Source organism: Phycomyces blakesleeanus, assembly GCF_001638985.1.
Source record: "Phycomyces blakesleeanus NRRL 1555(-) unplaced genomic scaffold PHYBLscaffold_12, whole genome shotgun sequence".
Taxonomy (NCBI): domain Eukaryota; kingdom Fungi; phylum Mucoromycota; class Mucoromycetes; order Mucorales; family Phycomycetaceae; genus Phycomyces; species Phycomyces blakesleeanus.
This window is the reverse complement of record NW_017265145.1, coordinates 505,697-533,629: the sequence shown is the minus strand read 5'-3', so window position 1 is coordinate 533,629 and position 27,933 is coordinate 505,697. Positions and strand designations below refer to the sequence as shown.

Here is a 27,933-nt window from a genome sequence, read left to right as displayed (position 1 = left end):
TATAAGAAAATAAAACAGAACAAGGATGATTATGATAAATGTAAATTAAATATTGTATACAAATATATACTTGATACAAGGTGGATATTTTAAAAGGTTCACTTTAAAGAAACAAAAAGTATAATATAAACATATATAAATGTCTATACTGCAGTATTCTCTGATTGGTCATCTCTTGATCTTCCTTTTGATGTTCCAATGTTACTAAAGAAGGCTCTTGTTATTTGAGCCAGGCTTCTTTGTCCATCATCTTCCGGAACCATTGGCTCCCCGTTGTTTCCTGGTTTCAGGTTCATCATCTGTTCAGGCAATCCGGCTGCTATGGCTGCATGTGCTTGTAGTTCATAATGGAGAACAATCATTTGCTTTTGTGTGTAAGACCATAAACAGAGTGCCCAGTAGATCTATTATTCAATTTATAAATATCCCCATTATTATTTATTTATGTTTTGTAATAGAGTTTTTTTTTGCCAACTTACATAACATAGTACTATCATCACATAAATAGATATACCAAATTTTAGCTCGTCTTGCCATAACTTGTTGCAGTTGTAAAGGTCTGATCCAACAACATTGGGTAGATATGTTGCTGTAAAATTGTCGCCGTTACTGTAGTCGACAGTGATCGTGTCGTCAAGAATCTCTCTTGATCTTGAAACACACCAGCTACTAAACTGAGGCCATTGTACACCAAAGAGAATGATGTTGACAAAGAGATCAATGATGAACAGTATATTTATCATCCATATAAAGCGATGAGATTGGCGCAACACTGCTGGTTTGTTCTATTGGATCATATTAATGGACTATATGAGCACATTTTAATTGACTGATTATTACCACAAACAAGCTAAATAAGCCTATTAAAGAAGCAAAGGCAAATATCAGACAGATAATAGCCTGTATGAGTAACGCAGTGTGGTTTAAATAAGAAAACAGAGCTAAAAGTAAAGAAGTTGATAAGTACATATTACCACTTTTTGTTGGGATACAATTACTTACGGCTTCTGTATTGAAATGAAAGGACAGAAAAGTATAGGTTTATTCCCTAACGACTTGGTGTTAATGTTTCACTCTTTATATATATACGTGTGTGTGTGTGTTTTGGATAAACCTACGAGCCAGAATACGCATGCCAATCCACTTCCACCTCGAAGGGACATACACCCACAGAATTTGCGAGTGTAAGCATGCTTGGCATGTATCATTCGAGGCTGGTTATGTATTTCGGGTTGAGCCCACTGATTGTACATGTTATTTATTTTGAGTGAATGAATAAATAAAAGATCAAAAGTATTAAAAAAATAATCAACAGACTTGAAACAAGAAGAAGCAAAAATAAAATAAAAAATAAAGCTTAATACAGGATACTTTACTTTTGCTACTTGCTTTTAGCTAAATGTGTTACCAAAACACCTTTCCAGATCGGGCTTCCCGGAATAGTTTCCTGTATTTACTCGCTTTCACACAATAACACAGGTAAATACGGAAATAAATAAAGGTATATATAAAGAGTGTTGATAGTATGTCTTAATTTAATATATTTTACTATGAAATTGGAAAATAATAATAATAATCCTAAACTATCAATTATGTACATACATACATACATATTCTACATACTGTCTAATATTTCAGAAGAGGCATAATATATGTTGGTTCTTGGCTCCCATTCTCTTTGCACAGCTCTTTTACTTTATTTATCAAAGCATCTCCTTTGATTTCAGATATCTCCTGTGCATGGATACCTCCCAATATCATCACAACATCAAGTTCAGCTTCCTTTGCGCCCAGTACATCGGTTGCTACATTATCACCAATGCAAAGGACCCTACCAGGTTCAGATGATTTTTCTTTGGCCACGTTCTCCAATAAGAACCGATAGATACTCTCGTACGGCTTTCCAAAGTAGAGCACCTCTCCACCCATTTCTTTATACATCTCAGCTATGTACCCAGGACAACAGATCAATCGGTGGCTTCCATCTTCATGAAATCCGTTGGGTGCCCATATGTCAGGATTTGCACATAAGATTGGAAGAGATCGGCTTAAGCACTTTTCTAAAAAAGGTCCATAGTGTTCCCGGATGCTTTTTTCGTCAAAGTAATTCAAATCCTGGTGTTCTTGTAAAGGTGAGACCTTTCCCAATAACACGAACTCCATGGCATCCCAATCATCAGTTGGTTTTATGGTGGGGAATAAAGGACCATAAATTGGTTCTTGCCATGAAGGCAAACCGATCAAATAAAATTCTCCTGTCTTTAGATACTTTTGTACGAATTCAACTGGCCCAAGACGCTCACCCGGGTTGTTTCCTTTTACTATCGTAGCAATACACGATTCGGGCTGGTTTGATTGAGCTGATTTGAGATATTGCGCACAATCCGTGAGAAACAATTTGGTGATTTGACCGCTTGACAAGATTGATTCATAAGAATCAGGCCTAATGTCAAATTTTCTTTGCAAGTCTACACTAAGGACATTGCCTAGACGCGTAGAGTTGGATAATAATATAGTTTTTATGCCGTCGCGGGAAAGTCCCTCGAGTGTCTCTTTTGCATAATAATAGGGTTGAATGCCGTCATGGAGAACACCAAAAATGTCAATTGCTAGTACACTATAATTGTGTACCGGGATGTCTGCCAAAGTTTGGATGAGTTGCATTTTATATATATAGTAATAATAATAAAATCAAATCAAATCAAAAAACAAAGTTCTAGATTTGGCTAATAAACCCAGTACACCTTGTGTGCTTTTCTGGTGACGCAAGAAAGGATTTCTTGCATTTGAATGTGGAGATAAAAGAAAATGTTTTTAAAGTGTTTGCTATTCATCTTTATGTGCCAGATATAAACGCATATCTATCAATTAAAGAGTTAGATATAAAATATATTATTTATCAAACGGCCGATAAAGACTGTGATATTTTTTAAGCAACCTCATTACATAAAATATTCAAATTCGAGTAGAAGGGAGATAACCAAGTAGTCTTGAAACGGTCACCAAAAAAAGCATAATTTATACCAGATTATATCATAAATGAAAGAATGTATATTGATATCATGAATTAAAAGAGCAATGATAAAAGAATCAATTAAAAGTAATAATGCCATACTCATGCATTGATAACTGTTGTAGCGAGTACAAACAAATAGGCATTAGCTACATACTACTAGGTATATCCATCAGTAATACACACACAAATATATATATATATATACAAACAAGCCCTCGAAGTCTAAAGCACTACATATATATCCATTCATGCAACAGCATTATTCATTTTGTTTCCATTTCGATTGAAAGCACTTCATTTGATCACTACCCTCATTGTATATCCCTTTCACTTATTGCTCAAAGTTAAAAAAAAAGCTAATTAAAGATGAGTCAACTGCAAAATAGCCGTCTACGTTTCCGCTTTTATTGGTTCGAAATAGAGTAACAGTTAAGAGCAAATTTACTAAAAAGTAGACAAAAAAAAAGGTACGTGAGTTATTTTTTGCCTTTGAATAATTATAAATAGTAATAAGTATTTACCTGCTCCATGGCGTTCTTCTTGGAGGCGCTGTTCTTGCGATCGAGGATGGCCTGACGGCTCTTGTCAATCTTAAGGTTGGTAACAACAACCTTGGAGGGGTGGATACCAATGGGGACAGTGGCACCGTTGACCTTCTCACGAGTGACACGGTCAATGTGGATAACCCACTTCTTGCGGTAGACCTGGACAATCTTGCCTTCGCGACCCTTGTAGGTACCACGGACAACCATGACCTCGTCATCCTTGCGAACGGGGATGGAGCGAGCCTAAAAAAATTATGACAAAACCGCTTTAGCAAGAGAATGAAAAGCCAAAAAGTAATGCTGATTGAAACTTTCTTTTTCGGGAATGGACTTTATTGTGTCCGTATATATAAAGTTTTTTTTTATTGATGCGCTGTAAACTTACGCTGTGCTTCTCTCTCAATTCCTTGGACAAAGGAGCGCTCATGATCTTACGGCGAATGCTCGAGGGGGCAGTGAAATGAGCCTTTCTGCTCTTGCTGCGATCGGAGCTAACATCTAATACAAGACACACACACACGCACACACAAAACGATTGATTATTAGAGGGTTGTTTTTATTATTTCTCGATAAGTTTCTGTATATCATCCATCTACTGTAGTTCTGTATCCATATCTTCCGATGATGCTTCCCGCCACTATCTATTCTTTACTCACCAGCACTGAACTTCATGGTGGATACGTGTGCACGGAAAGGAGGAGCTATGGTGTGCCGCGTTTCCCGGCACTAAAGGTTCCTCCTCCCTTCCTGCCTGCTTCCCCTCCTCCCCGCACCGGGGGTGTTTCGGACAATAAAATATGCCGGACTTGCTTTTGCCCTGGACCGAACAAACCCTTTTTTTGTATCTCCCACAAAGACCTTTTGTAGGAATAGAGAGAGAAACGGAGACTGCTCTGTGCTTCTTTCTTTTTTTGGACAAGAAAAAAGAATAAGTGTATTTGAACTGTCGAGTTCCTTTAGATCTTCTCAATTAGATATAATAATAGTGCTCTATTTTAGATTGCTTTGCTTTGTACTGGATTTCTCAGCGTTGTAGTTGTCTTTTTATTATGCTAAAAATATTGAAAGAGAAATAAAATCGAATGTTCATAATCTATGTTATAATCACAAATACTAATGGTCGTGTTTAGGACCATTCTTCTTGGTGTAAGTCTTGACTTGACTTTCTGTAACCTTGTACCAAACATAAAATAGCACAGCCATGACTGAATGGATACCACAGGCTACCCAACCCACCAAGTCAGTCAATGAACCATTCTTGCGCGACTGGAAGGAAAGGAAAGCAAGTAAACCATGAAAGGCGAGAAAACTAGCGCCTAAAAAATGTCAACAATAGTATATATGAGTATCGAGAGAAACATTCGGCTCATAATATTACAGACGAAACAATGAAACAAAAAATGAAACGATAAATTACCTATTGCTCGCTTACAAGGAAGTACGTCAGGCATTCCATTGCACAATATACCGCCTGTTCCAAGAGCTAGAATACCAGCGCCAAAAGCGCGCATTATGAATTCACCCTGACCTTCGGCCAAGTTTACGTAAGAAGCAAACAATTGAGGGAAAAAGAAGACAGTAAAGCCAAGAAGACCTTCGAAAACACCATGCTGAATAATAATTAGCCATTGAAATGATCTTTGGTTGTAATCTTACAATGGCAAATACGTTCTTCAGAATAGACATGACGAACTGTTGTATGTTAAAGAAAAACAAGGGGTTAATAGAACACGCCGAAAGAATAGCAGAAGTTGGGGTAATGGGTAAACGCTGTCACAGGCTGGATCTACTGCAAATCGCATAAAAAATAAATAGAATAAGTTGTTATTTCTTTGTCATTACAATAAAAGGCGACTTTTAATACCTTTACGATATTCTGGTGTACCAGAATATTCCAGAGAAGTTTTAAACATATATTTAGCAAATCATGTGCATTCAAGCTGGCGACAGTTTAATAGCTAAGAAAGCTTAACATGTATTAAAATTTTAATTGTCATCATACATAACCAAGGATAATAATATCTATAAAATGTGTATTCAACATGAATAGAGATCATTAGAAAATATAAGATAAAAAGTCAAAAGACGTCGATAGGAAGATGCATTTATATACATTGTAAAAACATAAGGTATGCTATAATATTTAGTCTATTGCCAGTTCACATTTATAGGTTGGGCTATCAGTATATACAGATCATAATGTATTGAGCCTATTTTACTTTACTTTACGTTATCCAATATACCTAGAAAGTTTTGGGCTAAAAGTTGCTTGCTTACACGAGGGATTGAAAAAGAGAACAAGATAGAGTGAATATTACTGTTAAAATACATCCCTAGGCACGTATTCTTTTCTCTTGGCGATTGTTGGGGAAATGGGAATTACATACGGGCTACAAATGTAGTATTACTATATTTTGTCAACTATTAAAGGATATTAATACGGTGGGCATGGTGGTTGGTGGTCGCTATCTTGCAGAGAGAGAACGAAGTGGCGCGAGGATATTGGAGTGGATGTAGAGTGGAAGGAGAGTAGTTGACAGCAAAAACCTTATCTGAGGAAATTTAGTAAAGCAAAATAAAGCAACATTTTTACCTAGTTAAATTAAAAAAAAAAAAACTTTGTCATTTTCCCGTTTTTTGGCAACTGATTCTTATCCCTACGCCCCTAGTCATAAATATTATTTGATGCATCCTAAGTAAACACTGTGGTAATTATATCGCCACTATCAAGCCAAAGAACCGGTACAAGAAATCTGAGCTCAGTCACTTCTTCTAAACTACGTTTTTGTGCAATATAAGTATTTGACTCTAGCTCTAAAATAACAAAATATCTGCAGGCACATGAACAGTTAATAAGGTATAGCTATATTCAGACTTGAATGGTTACTTATATTCGTATAACATTGATTATTATTATTATATAATATTATTTTGCTAACCAAAAGAAAGTTGCGAAAAGTGATATTACAGGTAAATAATATATATATATATATTTGATTGATTGATTGATTGATTGATTGGTAAAAAGACATTCGAAAGTTAAAATAGCTTATATATCAGGTTAGTAGTTTACTTCTCTACCAGCAGTCGCTTCACATAGCATCTCCAAGAACTGTTCACGATTTATGAGATTTGTGGTGCTTTGTATAATCGCGCTTGGGAAAGGAAGATTGTTGGACAGTAGGGAGCTTTGAGCAACCACATTATTTTTCTTTTCCTCTTCCTCTTCCTCTTCCTCATCGTCACTGTCGTCCAGTCCATAGGAACATCCAGAGGAGGCAGACCTCCTTTGATATTCATTCAATCGAAGCATTCCTAACTTCTCCTCCATATCTTTGAGTTCACTGTCCTTTCTTGCAATATCGGTGTTGATGTCACACACAGTGCGTCGTATAGCGTAGAGGGGGGTTGCTAGTGTAGTTTGGCTAAAATACACATAAATCAGTGATTCATACTAAAATGAGATGTCTTATTTTTTTTTACTTACGTTCTAGAGTGCTTGGCCTTTTCCTTGATTTTGTAAACCTTGAACTCTAATTGCTTTAAGATTGCTTCAACAGATTCACACCGGGATGAAGACTCTGCCCACTTAGCGCGAGTATCACTATCCAGATGTCTTTCCCTCAATTTCTCTTGGAGATTGGGATCTTTCTTCTCAAGCGAGTATTTCTTGTATGTTTCCTCTTTTGTTTTCACTTATAGGTATACATACATGTATTTATATTAGAAACAAAAGCTACTTTCACACTAACAATATCTTTCAATTAATACTTACATGCCATAAGATCTTCGAATGCACCATCACAAGATTCCCTAAGCTTTTGAACTTCATCACTTATTCTTTTGTTTTTCTCACTCAGGGATTTAATGGAATCGCCCAAACTTTCAATATCCTCAAGCGACCATTCTTCGATTGGATCGCTAATAAGACAAGGTGATGACTGGGATCTCATTTCACTCTTAATAGTTTCCGAAAGCTGGTCATTTTGATTGGCCATCTAAAAGACATTATATATTAAAGATCTTTCTTTTTCTTTCTCATTTATAGGCCGTGTTCCTTACCTCCTCAAAACTATCGAGAACCTCAAAGTAAACCTGCTCAAATATTTTGCCCATACCCTAAAAGTAAAAAGAGTATTAGTACATAAATTTGTACTGCATTCCCATAAATTTATCAATAATTACATCTTCTGCTGTAGACTTTCGCGGAGTTGGCGCCGGCTTTGGTTTGGTAGTACTTTTTGGTGATGCTGATGTTTGTTTGGTGGCTTTTGGAGGGCTCACGGAAGAAGTACTTGCAGCAGCAGGACTGGGATTTTGCGGAGAGGGAGGGTTAACAAGCGCAGACTTTGATAGAGGAGAGTTTACAGGCTTAGGAGAACTGAAAGAGAAGCCACTCTTTACTTCTGGTGTAGCAACAGGAGCGGCAGGTTTGGAAGATCCAAATGAAAACCCACTCTTAACTTCTGGAGCAGCAGCAGGAGTAGCAGGTTTGGGAGATCCAAATGAAAACCCACTCTTAATTTCTGGAGCAGCAGCAGGAGTAGAAGGTTTGGGAGATGCAAAGGAAAATCCGGCCTTAACTTCTGGAGTAGCAGCAGGAGCAGCAGGTTTAGGAGATGCAAACGAAAATCCAGCCTTTACTTCTGGAGCAGCAGCAGGAGCAGCAGGTTTAGGAGATGCAAACGAAAATCCAGCCTTTACTTCTGGAGCAGCAGCAGGAGTAGCGGGTTTGGGAGATGCAAACGAAAATCCACTCTTCACTTCTGGTGTAGCAACAGGGACGGTAAGTTTGGACGATCCAAATGAGAACCCACTCTTCACTTCTGGTGCTGCATCAGGGGTAGTAGATAAAGAGGAAGGTTTAGGTGAGGGTGTAGTTTTTTTTTCTTGTTCATTTACTATAGGTGTCTCGGGTTTTGCACCAAAGTGAGTAGAAGAAGATTTGTCGGTTTTTTGTACAGGCTTAGGAGACTCTTTGGGGGCACCAAAAGCAGAAACTTTGGGTGCTCCGCCGAATGATGGGATTGGGACAGTTGAGGGAGTGTTGAATGAATTTCCAGATGAGCTAGAGCCGAAGCCGAAGCCAACGTCCGAAGTCTTCTTATCCTTTCCTAATCCACCAAATCCACCGGGGTTGGCCTGCCCAAATGTGGAGGTCTGCCCAAATGTGGAGGCCTGCCCAAATGTGGAGGCCTGCCCAAATGTGGAGGCCTGCCCAAATGTGGAGGCCTGCCCAAATGTGGAAGTCTGTCCAAGTGCAGATGCTTGTCCAAAGGCAGCAGGTTTGCTGGGGGTATTTGCCAAAGGTGATTTTGTTGGTTCTTCTTTGGCTTTTGGTGCCTCGCTATTGCTATCTGGCTTGGGACTATTGGTTGTGATTGAAGCTAGAGACTGACTAGGTGCTGCCGTTGTGGAAGTTGACTTTCCAAAGCCAACAGCGGTGGTACTTCCAAAGGCAGGTACGCTGGGTGTTCCAAAGCCAGAAGATCCAAATCCACCCGCATTTTGACCCATACGGCCAGGTGTAGGAGCGCTCGGGACACTTGCAGTACCTGCAAGACTACGAAACAAAGGCACTTTGGCGTCTGATGTTGTAGCATTGCTATCTTTAGGCAAGAAACTAGAGAACGATCCACCTGTCTGCTGCTGTTGAAGTGCTGCGCCAAAGGCACCCGTAGATGTGACTGTGCTTCCAGTGCTTCCACCACCTGACAAGAGGTTGGCAAAGGAAGAATTGGATTTTGGTGCTCCAAACCCACCAAAACCACCTGTCATAGGAGTGGAGGATCCAAATTTAGCTGGCTGGCTTGTCTGGCCAAAGGCGGGTGTTGAACTATTAGCGCCATTTCCAGACAAAAGATTTCCAAAGGAGTTTGATGTTTGTTGAGTTTGGGAAGATCCTCCAAATGCTGGTACGGGTGTAGCATTTTGTGTTGTATTTTTAGATACAGATGTAGCGGAAGGGTTGTTGATATCTTTCAATTCCACCATGCCTCCAAAAGGTTCTCCTTTTCTAGCAAGTTCTTTGTTGTAGCAGTAATAAGCCAAAATATGGCCTTCGTCATTAATGAAATAAACAACTGGCATTGGATCGACTCCTTTATCACTTTCGCTAGGATCAAATGGTGGAAGAAGTTCAGATGCAGAAAAATCTAAAGCGACGCCCAATGGGAATGTGTCTGTGCTGTCTTCTTCCGAGAGGGGCATATTGGCCTGGAAATTTTCTTCTAATGTCCATGTGGCCCACTCTCCTTCTTCATCTTGACCAACGACGGATATCTCTCCTGTTGCAGTGTTTGCGAGAATAATAGCGTGCTTGACATCTTTTCCGAGATCACGTATAATTTCCATATAAAAGTGTCCACCACGCCCATCATTCGAAAACACGGGAGTTACTTCTGCAAGTTGAGTATATACTGGGCTTCCAATCTTTGGTCGTCTTTCGATAATGTAAGCATCGTTTACATGTTCATCGTCATTTGATGCACGCGGGCGAGTATAGATTGCGAGGAAGATATGGGTCTCAACCCACAATATATCCTGGACTAGAATTTTTATAAGGATTTTTGTTGATGTGATTTCTTTGGCGAGAGTCTGAATTTCTTACCGTATCTATCCTCAATTTCATCACCCATTCCAGCTCTCATTTCATTAGGAATAGGAAGGGAATCCTTCTTGTTTCCTTGAGTATCATAATGGACAATTGAGCCCTGGTGTGTTCCGCACACAATCTGCTTTCCCTTTGGGGACCAGCAAATTGCGGTAATATCTTCTTCAGGAATGATCGTAGTTGTGTCTCCTGTTTCCATACTGATAATCCTACAACTATCCCCTTCAAAACGAATGGCAGCAAGATCAGGGAGATCTTCTGGGTTGGGACGTAAGTCAAGGATGTTTTGTTCAAATTGATAGTGTTTGATTGGTTGAACATTCTCGCCCTGATAAAGTTTCGTGATTAATAGTCAAGTTTATTCTATCGAGTTGGCATAAACAAATAATAGAATTCTCACCAAAGTATTAATATCTTTCATGCTGTAAATAAACAAATGACCATTTGCAACAGCTACTACGACGTTAAGTTCATCGGCTGTGAGGCGCAATTGGTGAACAGGTCCCTCGTTTACTTTGACAACAGTCTTATTGTCCAAAGCCCCGATATTTCCTTTGCCAGTAGTTTTCAATCCGTCGCGTATGGATTTTGTTTGTCCAAAGATAAAACCTGAAATGCATGTATGCATGTATGTATGTATCAATAATATGATATTAGAGTGATAAGTTTGCTACCTTCAATAGATCCAGCTACAAAATAGCCATATTTGCTAGAGCATGCTAATAGAGAGACATCAGAGGGGTAGTTTTCGATGTCAAACTGGGCATCCTGTAGTGAAATCTTGGCATCGGGAACTATACTGTTGAATCGAAAGAACTGCGGCAGATTGAGTTTATGTATTTTTGCGATGCAGTTTATTCTAATGGGTAATTGCTACCTCCACATCCTTTCCAGCTGGAATTGGTGCCTCGTTGGTATCTGATAGTATTGAAAATGGATTCATGATCAAACGTGTATCTACTATACGCGGTTGCCGGTGTCAAAATGGGAAGTGAACCATTGCTTTAAGCAAAAACGACGTCACCCGAAAGACAGTCCAATTTTCACTTTGGATCAGGAGTGCCTTTTATCATTTATGCATTGTTTTCAACTATCCACTGATCATGCCAAATTAGGCTTTCCAACGCGTAAGAGCCGCACCAGAATTTCCTGTGGGTACTATCAAAGGTTTTAAGATGATGCAATACTTCTTGTTTGTCAATACTGTGTCTCCAATATAATGAGATTACCCTCTCTTTTTGCTTTGGTCACTCGAGTTTTAAGGAGTCTGACAGTGTGAGGAGAGCAATTCTCCTAAATCCTAACAATGAGCATATATTCGACAGTTGTGTTGCTCAAAAAATATGGATTTTTTTTTAAAAAAAAAGAGTGGGGATATATATCATATAATATAAAGTGATACGATCAGCATTAAAGTAAAATCCATTTAGAAGACTCCAAATAAGATAATTAAGTAGACAGATTCTTTTATCATATCACTGCATAAGGATAAAAGGGTAGCCTATATACTGGGTCTGTTAAAGCCTGGTGCAATTTAATACAGCCCACACATCTGACATATAACATTCTAAAGACACTTGAAAAACTGCCTGAAAACCAATTTCTCTTCGTCTAAATTTCGCTCTCTTTTTGTCCACAAAAGGTAAGCAGATTTTCTACATTTACATTCTGATTCATATAAAACATTTCCTGAATTGTCCTAATCTCTAGTAAAGACACTGTAATAAAAATATGGCTGAACAGTTCACGAAAAACTTATGATATTGGATATGGAATTAAACGAAAGGGATGTCTATTAAAAAATAGGGGCAGAAAACAAAACAAAGCAAAGCAAAATCTAATGAGGTGAATTGTTGTCGGAAGTCCTCGTTGCAGAACTACGGGATACTACACTAGAGGTGTTTTTCGCTACAACGCTGTTAAGCAAGGGAAACTCTTCAAAAGCGAAGTTCCAGTAAGCGCGGCATATCATGTATACAGTGACAGCTACCAGTACAGCTAGCAGATCAGACTTATCAGATTGCTTGCTGCCTTCACATTACATTCCGGTGCATGACAAGATAGCATTATACTCCAAAAACAATCTTTAGATGAACAGAAGTAACAGTAAATCCAAGTTTATTAAATAACAGCCCTATTACTTATGGGAGACTTTATTATTTACTATGAAATTAAATTAATTAGTGCACTTAATGTTATATACATAGAGAGAGTTCTTTTTAAGTACAACAAAAAATTAGCTCATCTTCAAGATTGTTAAGACATTGCTTTATCGCTGCCTATAGCAATACTTGTAATCATCTTACCACAAATCCATGCAATAATCTGACACCTACTTTTGGCTCAAGCAGCTGTAACGCTGATACACCTGTCGCTTCCATAACTGATATAAATGATTATGAATATAGTCTAGCATTTACTACCAGTACTAGTACTAATGATAATTTATCGGTGACAAGCACAAAAAATACTGATGACTGGAATGAAGAAATTAAGAAATCAAATTAAAAGAAAATTACAGGAAATTGAGATATTACCCGAGAAATTTGAGAATACTAGAAGACTTGTAATGTTTCGCTTATTGTTAAGTTGAATACATTTTTTGTTTGTTATTAAACTTAAATTACAAAAATAAACTGCTCCATCTAATGCGCTCTCTTAATATTATTAATAATATGATTATATGTATGGTAAAGCACTAAACAGTATTGAAGAGGCATGTTATGACTCTTCTCGATTATCACAGCTGTAAGCATCTGACACCAGCATTTTACGCTCAAATAGTTTGATATTTAAGTTTAGTATATTGCTTCTAATTTTAAATATGTAATGAGCAGGCTTTCCATTGAATAAATATCTACTAATTTAACTACAATTAACAGAAACGTTACTAGAGCCAAAACACTGTATGCTTATATTAATTAAGGCACGGTTAAGTGATATGAATTAAATCAAACAGCACATTTTCCTCTTATTATGGTTTATTCATTTTTTGACCGACAATTTGTTTTTGCATTAACCGATATTCTCAACTTTCTGTGATTGACGGTATCCACCAGCTGGGCTGTATAATCAAGGTCAAAGTATAAGATAAGAGAAATAAAGTCTTTTAGACTCAGTTAATAACCATCTCCAATCTGGAGGATATCCTTCTTTCCCCCTTTCGGGCCGAATATAATAAACATGCTCCTTTACCCTTAATCATCAAAATGCACTTTGTGGTACTGGAAATAAGTATCACAAAAATTTATCCCTTAGTGTCAATAATACGTCATAATACTCTTGTTTCTACTGTATGGAAGCTTGGCTGTAGATTTTGTGTTAGCATTAAGATAATTAAACTTTTTTTCTGAGATTCCCAGGGATTGATAATAAGGTTCTATGTTGTTGTTGCTGTTGGAAATGCGGTTCAAATCACCCACAATAGACTGTTGGTGGTAGACACAGTAGACTTACCTTACATTAGATGACAATTCTGGTGTTGCATACAAATGTTGAATGCTAGTAATAAAACAAAGTAAACAGATCTACTCAATAAAACGATGGAATCTTTGTACTTCCAACCCTAGGTTACATTACTCGGAATATTAATGTGTGCGTGGCTGAGGTTTGAAACGAGCTCCGTTCCTTGGTCTGGAACCCACTCTCTGGTAGCATAACCCTAAAATAAAGCCTTAAATATATTGTATCACAGCATAAAATAATCACCACATTTGCAGCCTTTTTACATCTTGCCCTTCAATATGACGCTCATATTACAAGACATGATAATAATAATACAGTAGGCGCTCATATCGTTGCGGTTGACCATAGATTTCTCTTTTTTTGCTGTTTATTGTAATGTATGACAGTATATTACAAACCTGTTACTTGTGTTGGTCTTGCACTGAAATGTGTTGCCTTTTCTTTTGAGGAGAGAATGGAGATGTTTTATATAGATGGAGATGAAAACCGATCGACCAAAACTAGGTGAACACCTACTAATTATTCTCTGGGTACAACTTTTAGAGGCACATGACTGCTATATACCTTGTTGACTTGCGGCTTTATTTTATTGTTTTCAACAAAGTCTTTTTTGTGGAATAGAGTCGCATTTGTATTATCCTTTTGTATTTCAAAACTAAGGTGTTATTGTGTAATGGACGCTCCTTCCTTCCACCTTATTACCTTTTTAAAAGTAAACCCTATTGCCTTCAAAACAGTCAGTTATCCATTTGGTTTGTATTTCATTTTATATTTTCTCCAACTTCAACTGGTGAACGAGGCAAACCAAACCAATACTTCAGTTAGATAAAAAAAAGCCAATTTACCCGCTACTGTATATCATTATTGTTTATCTTTGGTGGATAATCAGTCCAACATTTTGCAATTATTCAAAGGAAATTCAACAGTTGTATGTCTACACCACAGTTAAAGTAGTTTCCCATTATTCAAAAATTACTCTTGAAAGTTTTGGATATTTATGACTATAAAGTACAGTCTTTATTTATATGGTCATTCGATGCAGTAGTAGTTCAATGTTTGGAATTGAGGCTGCTATATACAACAAAATTTAAAGCAAAATTTACAAGTATAAATGCAATCGGGATATTACTTTTATTCCCAAAACTGAGAGGTCATTTTGGATTGGCTGAATAGTACCTATTTTTCAAATATTGGTGGGGACCATACAAGATATCTTGGGTTTTAATGGTGGGAAAGTGAGCCAGATGATTACAAATATTCTGTTTATTCTCTGGTCTGGATGTAGAGACGTTAAAGAAAAACGTATACAGACTAGGCTATAACAAAAGCAATGGGGATCATATTGTGATGTAAGGTTTAGGTTGACTGAAAAACGAAGCAGTAGACCGTGTGGTTAATGGTACTTTAAAGAATATATACACAATACATTAAGTATGATTAATAGGGAAGTGCGAGAAAATAGGATTGTCGGTTTCTCATCAGTGACAAAAGTTGGAGTGGTATGTGCATAACCGAGTAGGAAACAGTTGGCACTTTATGTAGCTAACCAGCCAAGCGATTACCATATTAATGCGTATAAGAGCATATTTATATCAAGACATATTTGTAGATATGTGATTAAGTAATCAGACCGATAACTAATACACAATACTGAATAGATATTATCTCAGAGATTTGATTCTATAATACTGCAAATAATAATGGTTTTATTGCTGTTAAATGATTTTAGCTTTATATCCGAAACAGTAAATGTTTTATAAGCAGTACATATGGTTTGTAGTGTGATCAGAAAGAAGAGTGGCGAAATAAAGGAGTAAGAAAAAACAACTGCTCTCCTGAACTTATCTTTCGTGTATCCCATGCTCTGTACTTGTGAAACTGATGCTTATTTCAAATCAGTTTTCATTGTCAAGGGATTGTGCTTGCTCAACAAAATAAATTTGACCTCAGAACAACAGCAATGTCACTTATACTTCTTGTGAATTATAAAACTTTGGTTTTCAGCAGTTGGATAGAATTTCTGTATTACAGTATTTCTGGCTGAATTTCGAACGTTTTCTTTCTCTTTTTGGATGGTAATCTTTTAAAATTTATAAAGAAGATTTCAATTTCAATTTTTATTATTATTATTTGAAAAATAATATTCATTTATGTATTCATTTTGGACAAGTCAATAATATCAAGCTGAGACAAGCATTCAAGTATAAACATTCATACTGAATCAATCTGAAAAGAAGATATCTGCTTTATACATGAGTAAATTAGCTCTTTTTTATATATGTATTACTATGTATTTAGATATTCAATAAATATAAGGTATATGGGTTCTACTAGTAATGTCTTCCAAAAAAAAAAGAGTTACTTCTTCTATACTGGATGTTTTATTAGAGAGAGAAGGTGTAATAATATGCTATAATCCATGATAATACAAAAGCAGGTATGTATTAATTACAAACCAAATTTACATTACCTTTGCTCCCAAACTACACATAAACATCCAACATTTACTCTCGATATATAATGTATTGTTTCAATCTCAAGTGAAACCACTGTACTCGTCTATTTTACAAACTAGCAAATTATAACCCTGATTGTCACCAACTCATACCACTTGGATCAAAGCACATATTTAATTATTTTTGAAACAAAAAGTGAATTTTATTATATCGTAATAGAATAAAAAAAATGCAAAGACTGGAAAGAATCATCTTATGGATGATGGACCGAGTACCGTAAAATGGATTGATGAGGTTTTTTTAAGCAGACTTGCCAGCAACAAAGGTCTTGACAACCTTTCCAAAGTTCTCACCCTGGGTCTGAGCAATTTCCTTCTCCTTCTGGGAAACCTGGCGAGAGCCATCACCGTTGGCAACGGTGCCAGAGCCATAAGGAGAACCACCAATGACCTCGGAGGTGTCAAACAGGTGGGGGCTGGCGAAACCAAGAGGAACGTAGATCATACCGTGATGGGCAAAGTAGGTGATGGTGGTGAATGCAGTGGTCTCCTGTCCACCAGACTGAGCAGCAGTGGAGAAGAAGGTACCGGCGAACTTGCCGGCAAGAGCACCAGTGGACCAGAGCTTACCAGTAGAGTCAAGGAAGGCCTTGACCTGGGCGGGCATGGTACCGAAACGAGTACCGAAACCAAAGATGATACCATCGGCCTCAGTGAGCTTCTCAGTGGTGATAATGGGGACATTGGGCTTAGGGGGGGCGTGCATCTTGGTGAGGATCTCGTCACTCAAGGTCTCGGGAACTGTTTAATGAAAATATAAGAATCGCAAAGTACGTGTATGAAAACAAAACCTTGGGATGAATTACTTACCCTGGAAGATCTCGGCCTGGATGCCAGAGGCAAGCAAACCCTTCTGGACCTCCAAAGCGAGGGTGTAGATGTGGTGGTAGAGAGTGTAGATAACGATGTGAATCTTGGCAACCATGTTGTGTTTTTTGTTATTTGAGAGTTTGAGTGGAGATAGAGTTTTTTGAAAAGGTGGTCCTGAATGCTTTTATAGATCCCAAGAAAGCCTGACAACTCCGCGTAATTTTTCAGCTCTTTGTCATGGTGAGGATATCCTGTATTACGCTACCACCTGGACTGTCTTTCTTACACATCAATGACAAATGTCGGAACTTAAACCAAAGACAAAAAGGAAGGGCAATCAAAAAAAAATATTGTGCAATTCTATCTTTCACATTATGCCCGTCGTTTACATTATCTTCTACTCACTCTATGGCCACGTTTACACTTTATCAGAAAGTGTGAAGCAAGGTCTTGAGTCTCAGGGTATTACTGTCAAGGTGTTCCAGGTAAAGATATACATACAGATATACATATACATATACATATACATATACATATAGATATTGATTGGGACTTTGTTCACAAAAAGGTTCCTGAGACATTGTCTGAAGACATTCTCGAGAAGATGCATGCTCCCCCAAAGCGGGATATCCCTGTAATTACAGTTGAAGAGCTCTCCAAGGCTGATGGCTTTTTGTTTGGTAAGTCCGAGGCAATCAGAGTAAATATTCTTTTCTTGCTGACAATCTGTGAATTTACCTTTAGGTATTCCAACTCGCTTTGGTACCATGCCCGCCCAGATCAAAGCCTTCCTTGACTCTACTGGCCAATTGTGGGCTACTGGTGCCCTTGCCGGAAAGTTTGTTGGTACCTTCTTCTCTACTGCTGCCCAGTCTGGTGGACAGGAGACCACTGCATTCACCACCATCACATACTTTGCCCATCACGGTATGAACTATGTACCTCTCGGTTTTGCCAATGCCAACATGTTTGATACCACTGAGGTCATTGGTGGTTCTCCTTATGGTTCTGGTACTGTTGCAAATGGAGATGGATCTCGTCAGGTTTCTCAGAAGGAAAAGGATATTGCTTCAACTCAGGGTGAGAATTTTGGAAAGATTATTCAGACTTTCCATAAAGGAAGTAAGATTCTCAATGGAGAGGCTTCCGAGCCTGCGGATAAGGTTCAGACTATTGCTACCGAGACTCTTTCTGTCGAGCCTCCTGTCGTCACCGAGGAAAAGCCCAAACCTGCCCAGGAAAGCTCCCGATCTGTTGCAATTCCTGCCGATTCTGATTCCCCAAAGAAATCCAGCAAATGCTTCTGCATGTAAACCATGCGATTCCCATCCCTTTTATCTTTTCTTTAAAGAAGAGATAACTATAATTATTACTGCAAAAATCACCTATTTACTTATTTTTATACTACTATCTTATTCAATACCATTTACCATTTATATTATACTACACATTTACTTTGCATTTGATCCGTTTAATCAATAAATTACGTGTCCTGCACTCATAAACTCCTTTTAATAACGCCTATCATGATTTCAGATCGCGTAATCTTTATTTTATTTGTATTTCCATAATTGTATTTTAGAAGAACCAACGTGTCAAATATTGTTATTTTTTTATTTTTTTTTCAAAAAAAAAATCGGAGATATGAAAAGTTATTCAAACCCTTACGTTTTTCTCCAATTGATTCAATCTTTGTTTGTACCATAAATGACAGATCAACCAATCTTCATTGCAGTCCATGTTGGAGCAGGCAAGAGATCTACAACCTGAAACGCAAGCTTATTGTACATTTAGGTCATTTGTCACGACGAAATGAGGCGCGTTATCGATCGGCATGTGGAAGGTAAATGAGATCTATGTTTGGATGCAATGACTCTTGATGACTTTTTGTGTATTACTACACTCAAAGGTCGTGCGAGGAGGCTATAAAGGTGTTGAAAAAAGGTGGTAGTGCAATAGACGCTATCGCCGTTGCGATTTCAGTGTTGGAGGTACCAGCTTCATTTGGTACACACACACGTGTGTACACACTTTATTTAATAATAATAATAGCAATATTTTACTAGGATGACCCTATTACTAACGCAGGTAAGATATTACAAGAAATTGCAGCTTATTATTAAGTAATAATTTTCTATCTTGAAAAGTTGATGGTTATTACGAATATACACATATACATATATACATATTGTATTTTATTGTCACCACTTATTAATTATTATTATTACCTTTAAAAACAAATGCTCTTTATAATTATAATGATAATAATAATAATAATAATAATAATAAAGGGTATGGATCAAATCTGACATTTGATGGAAAGGTTGAATGCGATGCTAGTTTGATGAGTGGTAAAGGTGGAGACTTTGGGGCAGTTGGTGCTGTGGCTGGCTTAAAGAACCCTATAATGGTTGCAAAGCAAATGGTGACTGAAAGCATCAATGGTCTCTTACCATGTGGCCGTGTTCCTCCCATGTAATTTTCTTTCTTCTAGAATTGAAAGTAAAAATACTTTCTCTGTCTCTGTTTCTCTATATATCTCTAGCTCTCTAACTTGCTAATATATCACAGGCTCTTGACTGGACAAGGGGCATTAGATTGGGCTAAAGAACATGGCATAAAAGCGGTTTATGAAAGTTCACTCTTGACGGGTAAAATATAAAACGATCATTTTGTATTGAATTTTGTTAAAGACCTATTATTCTGCATATCCTTTAAAGAGGAATCCATGAATACCTATATTAGACATATGAATATACTTGCTTCAGAGCCGAGTAGTCCGCCAGACTATGGTCATGATACTGTGGGTGCAGTTTGTATCGATATATGCGGGAATATTGCTTCAGGAGTGAGCAGTGGGGGGATATCCTTGAAATCTCCGGGACGTGTGGGAGAGGTAAGAGTTTGATTACCTATATGGACATATTGGAGTGGTTGAACATTTAATCCACCTCTTCCGATTAGGCCGCGATATATGGAAGTGGATGTTGGGCAGAAAATCCGACAGAAACAAAACCAGGAATAGCATGTAGTACTTCTGGCACTGGAGAACAGATAATGCGGACTCAATTTACAAGTAAATGTGCTAATCGAATTGCAAGGCAACTAGACATGCAATCTGCCATGTCAGATTCGATGAAAAAGGACTTTCTAGGTAAAAAAAAAAGTAAGTCATGATTTGTCATTGATGACTTATATTGTGTTATCTAGATTCGCCTTTTCTTCGTATGTACGATGAGAAATCGGTTGGTATTATAGCCCTAAGAGCAGAAAAATCTACGAACACAAGTAATTATTAAAAAAAAAAATCAAATGAATCAGATGTTGATGAGTCTAATTACTTTAGGAATTGAATTTTGGTACGCTCACATCACTGAGAGTATGGTAAGCCGGGCTTTGATAAATAATGCATTATATTGATTTTTTTCTTTAGGGTATTGGTTACATGTCTGGAACATCCAAGAAACCAAAGGTATATTTCTTCGCAAAATTAACTTTCTGGCTTACTCCACATGTTGTCTTTAGACATTTGTTTCTAGAAAAACCGCCACAGACACTATGGTTTCTTCCGGATTACTCATCACTTGATGCTCAGAATCTGCTTATTTAATACAAGCCCACCAGCTATTATTCTCCTCATTTTGTTAATCAATCTTAAACGACCAAAATAGGGACCTTTATTGTTTAGCGTAGTACATTTGCTCTTTGTGGCTCAAACTAAATAGTCGCAGTCTCTTTTAAAGAACAGAAGATGCCAAAACCAAAATATATAATAAAAATAATTCAGTTACTTAAGTAAAATGCGAAACACTTAATTTATTCATTCGCTAATTTTAGGGGGACGACATTTCTTGGTGGTGGTAACATCTTGATTCAACCGGACCACAAATCGCGGCCTTTTTTTGCCGGCATCGAATAATTCTATCTGGTCCCTAAAGATACAGAATATTCATAAAGACTCTCTTTTGTGGTTTGCAAAAAAGAGCGGATTGGAATTACTTACCAGTTGGTGCAATCAAACTCTGGAAATATAAGTAGGTGAAAGAAAGGGAAAGGCATTATACGCGTAAGAAGACCAGTAAATAGGAAAATATTCAAAAATATTGCATCACATTCTAATGACAACACCACCTTATGATTTTCTGCATGACTGGCTATTAATGTAGTGGATATGTGACTAATTATTATTTCTTTATTATGAAGTTACCAAAATACAGGCTGTCGCTCTTAAAATAATGAGAGTTTGGGGTCTGGGGAGAGATATATAAGTACAAGGTGTGGGAACAAAGTAGTAAAGCCAATACATACAATGGATATATTGTATTTCTTTGAGGACACACAATTTTGCCCTGAAGGATTAGAGAAAGACGCCGGGCCCCGGACATGTAGTCAGGATTGATTAGTCCGGTTAGATAGAAATATCGTGCCCCACCAGGAAACATGGTTACCATAAGATTACTGCAAAGTCTGACCCCCAACCCAGAAAAAATGCGTGTAACCATAAAATACTTATTATGAGTGATGTTGCCTACTTTTAGGCTGACCAGGCTGACCTAGAAGGCTGTCCGTAAGGTTTCACTTAAAAAATGATAGTGTAAGCAAAGTAGGCTATATACACCAATGTGACGCAATATTAGAAAGCATTATAGTGCAAATACGTCTCCATTTTGGCTTATTTCTTGTTATACGTTCACAGTTTTGCTATTTTATATACACATTTACATATATATCAATATGTCAATTGGTGTTCCCATCAAACTTCTTCATGAGGCTCAGGGCCATATTATATCGTTGGAACTCAAGACAGGTGAACTGTACAGAGGCCAATTATTGGAAGGTTTGATCACAATGACAGATCCGCATTGCTTAAACAACCTTTAACCAATCTATTACAATATGATTAGCTGAAGATAATATGAATATACAGCTCAGAGGTCTCACTGTGACAGGGCGTGATGGTAGAGTAAAACAATTGGATCAAGTCTACATTCGTGGAGCACATGTCCGATTCATTATTGTTCCCGACATGTTGAAGAATGCACCAATGTTTAAGAGAGTAGGACCGGGTGCGCTTAAGGGTAGAGGTATTGGTTTAGGTAGAGGAAGGGCCACAGTTGCTCGTGCTCAAGGTAAGACCCAGTTTAAACAAAAAAAAGAGAATATTATCATTACTCATTATTTTATGAATATATATTTAGCAAGAGGTAGAGGACGTGGATTCCGTGGTCGTGGGGGACCTCCTGCTCGTCATTAAGCAACAGACGGGCAGGCCGGATCGTAGGTTACTTTTGCTTTTGCTCTTCACTATACACAATTTATCGTTGACAACTTCATCCTTCTTTTTTCCATGTATTATAATGAGATAAGCAAATGGAGGGATGAAGAAAGAAACAGAAAGTATTATTCTAACGAATAGAATGCGAGTTCTTCTTTTAATAGTATAAGTAGAATAAGGTATGATTGTATTAAAATAAATAACATAAATAAAATAGTTAAACAAACAGGAGCAAGAGATAGAGAGAGAAACTACAAGAACGATGGAAGAAATGTTGAGAAAGGTGGAGTACAGTACAGTATTTAGACAGCTGTGTAACCACCGTCCACATAAAGTTCAGAGCCAGTGACATAGCTACTGGCGTCACTAGCCAAAAATACAACAGCGCCCTTGAGTTCCTTGGGGTTACCCATACGACGCATAGGAATCAAGTTAGTCCAGGCAGCAGCAAGTTCGGGTTGAGTAGCAAAGATCTTGTCCAACATCTCAGTGCGCATGTAGCCAGGGTTAATTGCATTAACACGTACACCACGTGTGGCCCATTCAGTGGCAAGACACTTAGCCATTGATGACACGGCACCTTTGGTGCAGTTGTACTATACATACGTCGCGTTAGTTTGTGTTGTGTATGTTATATGAATTACTCACACCACACTGGGCTTGAGGCTGGTTGGCAACAGTAGCAGAGATAGAAGAAATAAGGATAACACTGCCCTGCTTCTTCTCCAACATGTATCTAAATAACGACAAATACTTAGCCATTACTCACACCACATATATAAATTCTTACTTTGAAACAGCCTGGACACCATAGAATACACCATTGACATTCACGTCAAACAGCTTTTGCCAGTTTTCGATATCAAAAGTCTTTTTATAGATGTCGTGCTTAATATTACGTACCACTTTATTAGATACATTCATTTTACTTACCTCTGCTGCTCCTCCAATGGAAATACCGGCGTTTGCGACAAAGATATCAATACCACCAAAATCAGAATGGATCTGATCAATTGAATCCTTGACGGCCTTTGCATTGGTAATCTCTGCCTTGTAAGCCTTGCAGACCACACCATATTGCTTGGCAATTTCAGCAGCGGTATCATGAGTCTTATCATCTGAGACATACATAAGAGCAACATCTGCACCAGCCTCAGCGAGACCTCTGCTCATCTCGAGACCGAGACCTCTAAAATAAACTCGTGAATATTCTCCAATTCTATCTCACTTTTCTTCGGATCTTGTTGTAAAATTTTTTTACCTAGCACCACCAGTAACGATTGCCTTTTTGCCTTTGAGTGAAAAGATAGAAGCCATTATGATGTTTAAATAATATACAGTAAGCAGTAAAGAACAGAAAAAGAGATAGAAAGAGAAAGACTTTTTTTTTGCTTTTTTGTTTGAAACTTTTTATGTAAGACGCTCTTCCCCAAGTTTTCCTTAAATTATTTGCAAAATCTCCGAAAAAAAAAATTGCATACTTTTTTTTTTTGTCTATTTTCAACCTCAAAATCGTACATTTTTTAAGCTCAAGTTCGCAAATGTATTAATGTGGATTTCTGCTGCAAATATCCCAAAAACTAAAGTATCCCATAGTCAGCATTTGACAATACCAAAAAAAAAGTAAACATAATTTATTCTTATAGTTTGCTAGCATATATTCTAAAATATAGCTCTGTCTATTACTGTAGTAAATATAACAAGTGAAAACTAATCATAAAATGTGGGAGTCTAGCTTTTCAAGTGGGTAAATGAAATCAAAGATAAAAATTAAATGGGCAACATTTTTTTTTCGGAGATCGTGCTGAAGATTTAGGGTAATAATGTACACTTAAAACGCTTTAGATAAAACATGGAATATCCAACCGGAAAATTCGGGTACGGGGATTTACCTAAATGCAGAATTTTTATCATATATTCTCTAAGAATAAATAAAGTATTTACACAACGGTAAATTCATATTTGTTTCTTTACATATCGAGTGGAATATCCAAGCTATCACTTGAGGAAGAGAGAGGGAGAGAGAGAGTTCATGTTTGAGACGACAATAGTAAAAAGCAAACACTCCAACAATCAAACAGAAGAACGACCTTGACCAGATAATGTCTATTGAAAAAAAATATCGAAAATGTTACTTGTTGACATTAATATCCTTTTTGGTACATAGTCCCGCAACTTGTACAAACCAGGGTGTTTATTCAAGCTAAAGATGACATTAGTTTAAAGATAGCTTGCCACAATAACTGCGCGTTTTGAAATGAGTATACATTCTAAATGACGTAAAGCATTATGAGCATGATGAATATATTGACTTGTATGTATGGTATTGCATTTAGAACATTAAGATCTATGTTTTATATTATGGTGAGTTCCATTCTTTTCTTTTCCTTTGTTTTGCTGCATGTCATGAGAAAGTTATATCCACTATGGTAAAAAAAAAAGGGTGACTTTAGTTGGAGATTTTTGCAAGATTGACCGGGATTTAAGGGCTGGTTTAAAGTTGGATTTCTCCTAACAGTGCTTTAGGATAGATATCAAAATTCTCTGATTTGTTTCAATTTTCTCTGATTTTATTTGTAGTTATTATTTTATATTTGACATAGGTAGCGAAAGAAAAGGTCAAAATCTTTAGATGGTGCCATGAAAGATAAAATCAAATAGCATAAAAGTTATAATACATATTCTGCCTATGGATTTATAATTTATCAGCTCGTACTTTTGCAAATGTTATGGGTATTTGAAAAGCATTCAAAATAATTGGTAGTCATTCCCTAATTCACCATATTATTAAGACCACTCTACGGCTTTCCTGCAATTAGGAATACTTAAGTTCAAAAAACGTTTCTAACATTAGCAAAAAAAAAAGAAGTTTTTGTTTTTAAGCGGTTACTGTAAAGACAATATTTTTTTTTAAAAAAAAGACTCTCTTCAAGGCGGCCCGAGTTAACTGGATTGCTTTTGATAATACCCAATAGCAAATTATATTACAGAAGAAGTTTATCTAGGATCTACATATATGATTAAATGACAAAGCTACCAATTTACTGTTCGTAAAGATGATCATATTCTTATACATAGTTTATACCACACTGGCGTGATTTAAACAGTAAAAGAAGTTATGTATATGTCATATGTGGCGCACGAGTGTGGTCCGGTTCGCTCTGACCTGGATGTCCTCGGAGAGTTACGCCATAATTAAATTTTGGATTTCCCAGCTGGATATCCTAAGGGTTGACCTTCTCTTGTCCCCTCATTTTGTATTGTTTATTGATATTCTTGCGCCATCGTCATCTCATAACTGACTCTCACCATTCTTGACATAATGAAGTGTAAATTTGTTGTTTTTGTGTGATGAAGAATCATTGAGTGAATTCCCTTTTTCTGATGAAAGGCATGATGTAAGCATTTCTTCTGCATTTGCAAATGCTTCTGTTGCAGTCTGAACAAAATCTTTGTTCTTAAACTCTTGTTGTGCTTTCAATAATAGACCGAAATCTGCCACTCTCTGCCTTAATGTCTTGAATTGTTTCTCTACTTGCTTATCTTGTCTTTGTTTCATAGCATTTAAATGCTTTGCCTGTTTTGCTTGAGCTTGAGCTTGAGCTTGTGCCTGAGCCTGAGCCTGAGCTTGTGCCTGAGCCTGAGCCTGTGCCTGTGCCTGGGCCTGGGCCTGAGCTTGAATTTGCTGTTGCTTTTGCGCTTGTTGCGCTTGCGCCTGAGCCTGGGCTTGTTGATGTTGCTGTTGCTGTTGTGCTTTAGCGTGTGCTTGAAGTTGTTGTTGCTGTGTCTGAGCATGAACATGAGCTTGCTGCTGTTGATGCTGTTGTGCTTTAGCCTGAGCTTGAACTTGGGCTTGGAGTTGTTGTTGTTGGAGTTGTTGCTGATGTTGCTGCTGATGCTGCTGCTGCTGTTGAGCCTGAAGTTGCTGCTGCTGTGCTTGCTGCTGAGCTTGAAGTTGCTGCTGCTGTGCTTGAGCATGAGCGTGAGCTTGAGCTTGAGCTTGAGCTTGAGCTTGAGCTTGAGCTTGAGCCTGAGCTTGAGCCTGAACCTGAGCCTGAGCTTGAGCTTGAGCCTGAGCCTGAGCGTGAGCTTGTGCTTGAGCTTGTGCTTGAGCTTGAGCCTGAGCCTGAGCCTGAGCCTGAGCCTGAACCTGAGCCTGAGCTTGAGCCTGAGCTTGAGCTTGAGCTTGAGCCTGAGCTTGAGCCTGAGCCTGAGCCTGTGCTTGTGCTTGTGCTTGTACTTGTGCTTGTGCTTGTGCTTGTGCTTGTGCTTGTGCTTGTGCTTGAGCCTGAGCCTGAGCCTGAGCCTGAGCCTGAGCCTGAGCCTGAGCCTGAGCCTGAGCCTGAGCCTGAGCTTGGGCCTGAGCCTGAGCCTGAGCCTGGGCCTGGGCCTGTGCCTGTGCCTGTGCCTGAGCTTGGGCCTGAGCTTGTGCTTGTACTTGTGCCTGGGCCTGGGCCTGTGCCTGTGCCTGGGCCTGGAGTTGCTGCTGTTGTTGCTGTGTTTTTGCTTGAGTGGCTACTTTCTGTTGCGCCTGTTTTTGAGCCTGTTTTTGCGTTTGTTTCTGTGTTTGTTTTGTCTGTGCCCCTGAACTTGTGTGCCCTGAGGCATTACTCCGACTGTTAGCTCCATTGACATGACTATGGTGCTGTTGATGATGGACAAAAGCTGGATGAGGATGCTTGTGGATAAGTGTCACGTGCGCCGTGTTTTTATTCAAGTCGATTATGATCGTCAATGCGCCAGAACAGTCGTAACGCGTAGTGGTGCTTTTAGGATTCTCGGCCTTTCGAGGCTTGGCTGTGTCGGATCTCTGTGAGCAGTAATAGCGCAAAGTTGATAGAGTCTCGGGTTTTTTGGTACTTTTTCTACGATCTTTTAAACTAGCAATAAAAATTAATATTTCCTTAAAAAGAATAATGATATAAATATATGAATGTACCTAAAATTGTACTTTGTTCCTTTAAGAATATGTTCACATATTCGCCTTCCGAGTTCTGTGAATTTAAATTGAGCTTCGTCTTTAATAGGAGTAATAAGAGAAAGTACATCAACAAGGTATTGTTTGCGTTCAAAATCTTTCTCTTGTTGAAGTATTTGGACAAACTGGTCAAGTGTTAAAGGACTGTCACTGTTACGCTCTGCCATAGATGAGGCAGTATTAGAGCGTCGTTCAACAGTGGATATTATAGAGTCATGAAATTGTGGGGAAGAGTTCTCGGCCTGCCGAGGACGTGATTGTTGAATTGGAGAGACCTGTTTGCCGTGTGATGGAAGAAGTGGTGGTGCATGATTTGCGCGTGGCAATGCGACAGATCTTTGTTGTGGTATAGGAAGAGACGATTGTGGAGGATGGTTTTGTCGGTAATGCTGATATTGCTGTTGCACATGTTGCTGTTGCTGTTGCTGTTGCTGTACCTGCGGTGACTGTTGCTGTACCTGCTGTTGTTGTTGCTGGACCTGTTGTTGGACCTGTTGCTGTTGTTGGACCTGCTGTTGCTGTTGCTGGACCTGCTGTTGTTGCTGTTGATGATGTTGATGTTGTTGAACTTGTTGAACTTGTTGTTGATGGTGATGTGTTTGATGCTGTGATTCATGTGAAGAAGAAACTCCAGGTTGAGGTAAAGACATTGGCAGGTAAACAGATTGATTATTGACATGAATCTGGGTTCGCATTGAAGCGATAGGAAAAAGATG

General features: G+C 38.0%; 10 protein-coding genes across 10 annotated transcripts; 2 read left to right on the top strand and 8 right to left on the bottom strand.

Annotated features, from left to right (window-relative positions):
- Positions 1-143: 143 nt before the first annotated feature.
- PHYBLDRAFT_169080 (hypothetical protein) lies at positions 144-1,253 on the bottom strand (the record flags this gene model as incomplete). The annotated part of the gene is made up of 4 exons (XM_018436002.1): positions 144-404; positions 480-785; positions 841-900; positions 1,119-1,253. 4 exons carry the CDS (start codon positions 1,251-1,253, stop codon positions 144-146), a joined length of 762 nt encoding a protein of 253 aa, XP_018290860.1.
- A 373-nt stretch (positions 1,254-1,626) lies between these two features.
- Positions 1,627-2,664, bottom strand: PHYBLDRAFT_65258 (hypothetical protein; the record flags this gene model as incomplete). The annotated part of the gene is made up of 1 exon (XM_018441425.1): positions 1,627-2,664. The coding sequence occupies one exon, from the start codon at positions 2,662-2,664 to the stop codon at positions 1,627-1,629; it is 1,038 nt and encodes a 345-aa protein (XP_018290859.1).
- A 632-nt stretch (positions 2,665-3,296) lies between these two features.
- Positions 3,297-4,252, bottom strand: PHYBLDRAFT_125214 (hypothetical protein). The gene is made up of 4 exons (XM_018429038.1): positions 4,218-4,252; positions 3,947-4,059; positions 3,538-3,804; positions 3,297-3,460 (listed from the first exon to the last, which is right to left on the bottom strand). Exons 1-4 carry the CDS (start codon positions 4,231-4,233, stop codon positions 3,458-3,460), a joined length of 399 nt encoding a protein of 132 aa, XP_018290858.1. The 5' UTR covers positions 4,234-4,252; the 3' UTR covers positions 3,297-3,457.
- A 323-nt stretch (positions 4,253-4,575) lies between these two features.
- Positions 4,576-5,269, bottom strand: PHYBLDRAFT_78017 (hypothetical protein). Its single transcript, XM_018443325.1, has 3 exons — positions 5,218-5,269; positions 4,979-5,171; positions 4,576-4,877 (listed from the first exon to the last, which is right to left on the bottom strand). Exons 1-3 carry the CDS (start codon positions 5,245-5,247, stop codon positions 4,675-4,677), a joined length of 426 nt encoding a protein of 141 aa, XP_018290857.1. The 5' UTR covers positions 5,248-5,269; the 3' UTR covers positions 4,576-4,674.
- A 6,742-nt stretch (positions 5,270-12,011) lies between these two features.
- Positions 12,012-13,940, bottom strand: PHYBLDRAFT_65262 (hypothetical protein; the record flags this gene model as incomplete). The annotated part of the gene is made up of 9 exons (XM_018441426.1): positions 12,012-12,172; positions 12,217-12,258; positions 12,316-12,325; positions 12,481-12,557; positions 12,712-12,831; positions 13,370-13,398; positions 13,631-13,675; positions 13,749-13,835; positions 13,903-13,940. The coding sequence occupies 9 exons, from the start codon at positions 13,938-13,940 to the stop codon at positions 12,012-12,014; spliced, it is 609 nt and encodes a 202-aa protein (XP_018290856.1).
- Positions 13,941-16,246: 2,306 nt separating this feature from the next.
- Positions 16,247-17,103, bottom strand: PHYBLDRAFT_125211 (benzoquinone reductase). The gene is made up of 2 exons (XM_018429037.1): positions 16,965-17,103; positions 16,247-16,895 (listed from the first exon to the last, which is right to left on the bottom strand). The coding sequence occupies exons 1-2, from the start codon at positions 17,077-17,079 to the stop codon at positions 16,396-16,398; spliced, it is 615 nt and encodes a 204-aa protein (XP_018290855.1). The 5' UTR covers positions 17,080-17,103; the 3' UTR covers positions 16,247-16,395.
- A 231-nt stretch (positions 17,104-17,334) lies between these two features.
- PHYBLDRAFT_133976 (benzoquinone reductase) lies at positions 17,335-18,474 on the top strand. Its single transcript, XM_018429609.1, has 3 exons — positions 17,335-17,449; positions 17,533-17,644; positions 17,709-18,474. The coding sequence occupies exons 1-3, from the start codon at positions 17,339-17,341 to the stop codon at positions 18,275-18,277; spliced, it is 792 nt and encodes a 263-aa protein (XP_018290854.1). The 5' UTR covers positions 17,335-17,338; the 3' UTR covers positions 18,278-18,474.
- Positions 18,475-20,784: 2,310 nt separating this feature from the next.
- Positions 20,785-21,466, bottom strand: PHYBLDRAFT_169072 (hypothetical protein; the record flags this gene model as incomplete). The annotated part of the gene is made up of 3 exons (XM_018436001.1): positions 20,785-20,896; positions 20,968-21,141; positions 21,273-21,466. 3 exons carry the CDS (start codon positions 21,464-21,466, stop codon positions 20,785-20,787), a joined length of 480 nt encoding a protein of 159 aa, XP_018290853.1.
- Positions 21,467-21,698: 232 nt separating this feature from the next.
- PHYBLDRAFT_8458 (hypothetical protein) lies at positions 21,699-22,068 on the top strand (the record flags this gene model as incomplete). The annotated part of the gene is made up of 2 exons (XM_018443613.1): positions 21,699-21,801; positions 21,869-22,068. Coding segments are annotated over 2 exons (303 nt in total), but the record flags the coding sequence as incomplete, so codon positions are not given.
- Positions 22,069-22,281: 213 nt separating this feature from the next.
- On the bottom strand, positions 22,282-23,589 carry PHYBLDRAFT_125203 (hypothetical protein). The gene is made up of 5 exons (XM_018429036.1): positions 23,501-23,589; positions 23,173-23,428; positions 23,030-23,109; positions 22,888-22,975; positions 22,282-22,835 (listed from the first exon to the last, which is right to left on the bottom strand). Exons 1-5 carry the CDS (start codon positions 23,554-23,556, stop codon positions 22,542-22,544), a joined length of 774 nt encoding a protein of 257 aa, XP_018290851.1. The 5' UTR covers positions 23,557-23,589; the 3' UTR covers positions 22,282-22,541.
- Between the last annotated feature and the right edge of the window lie 4,344 nt (positions 23,590-27,933).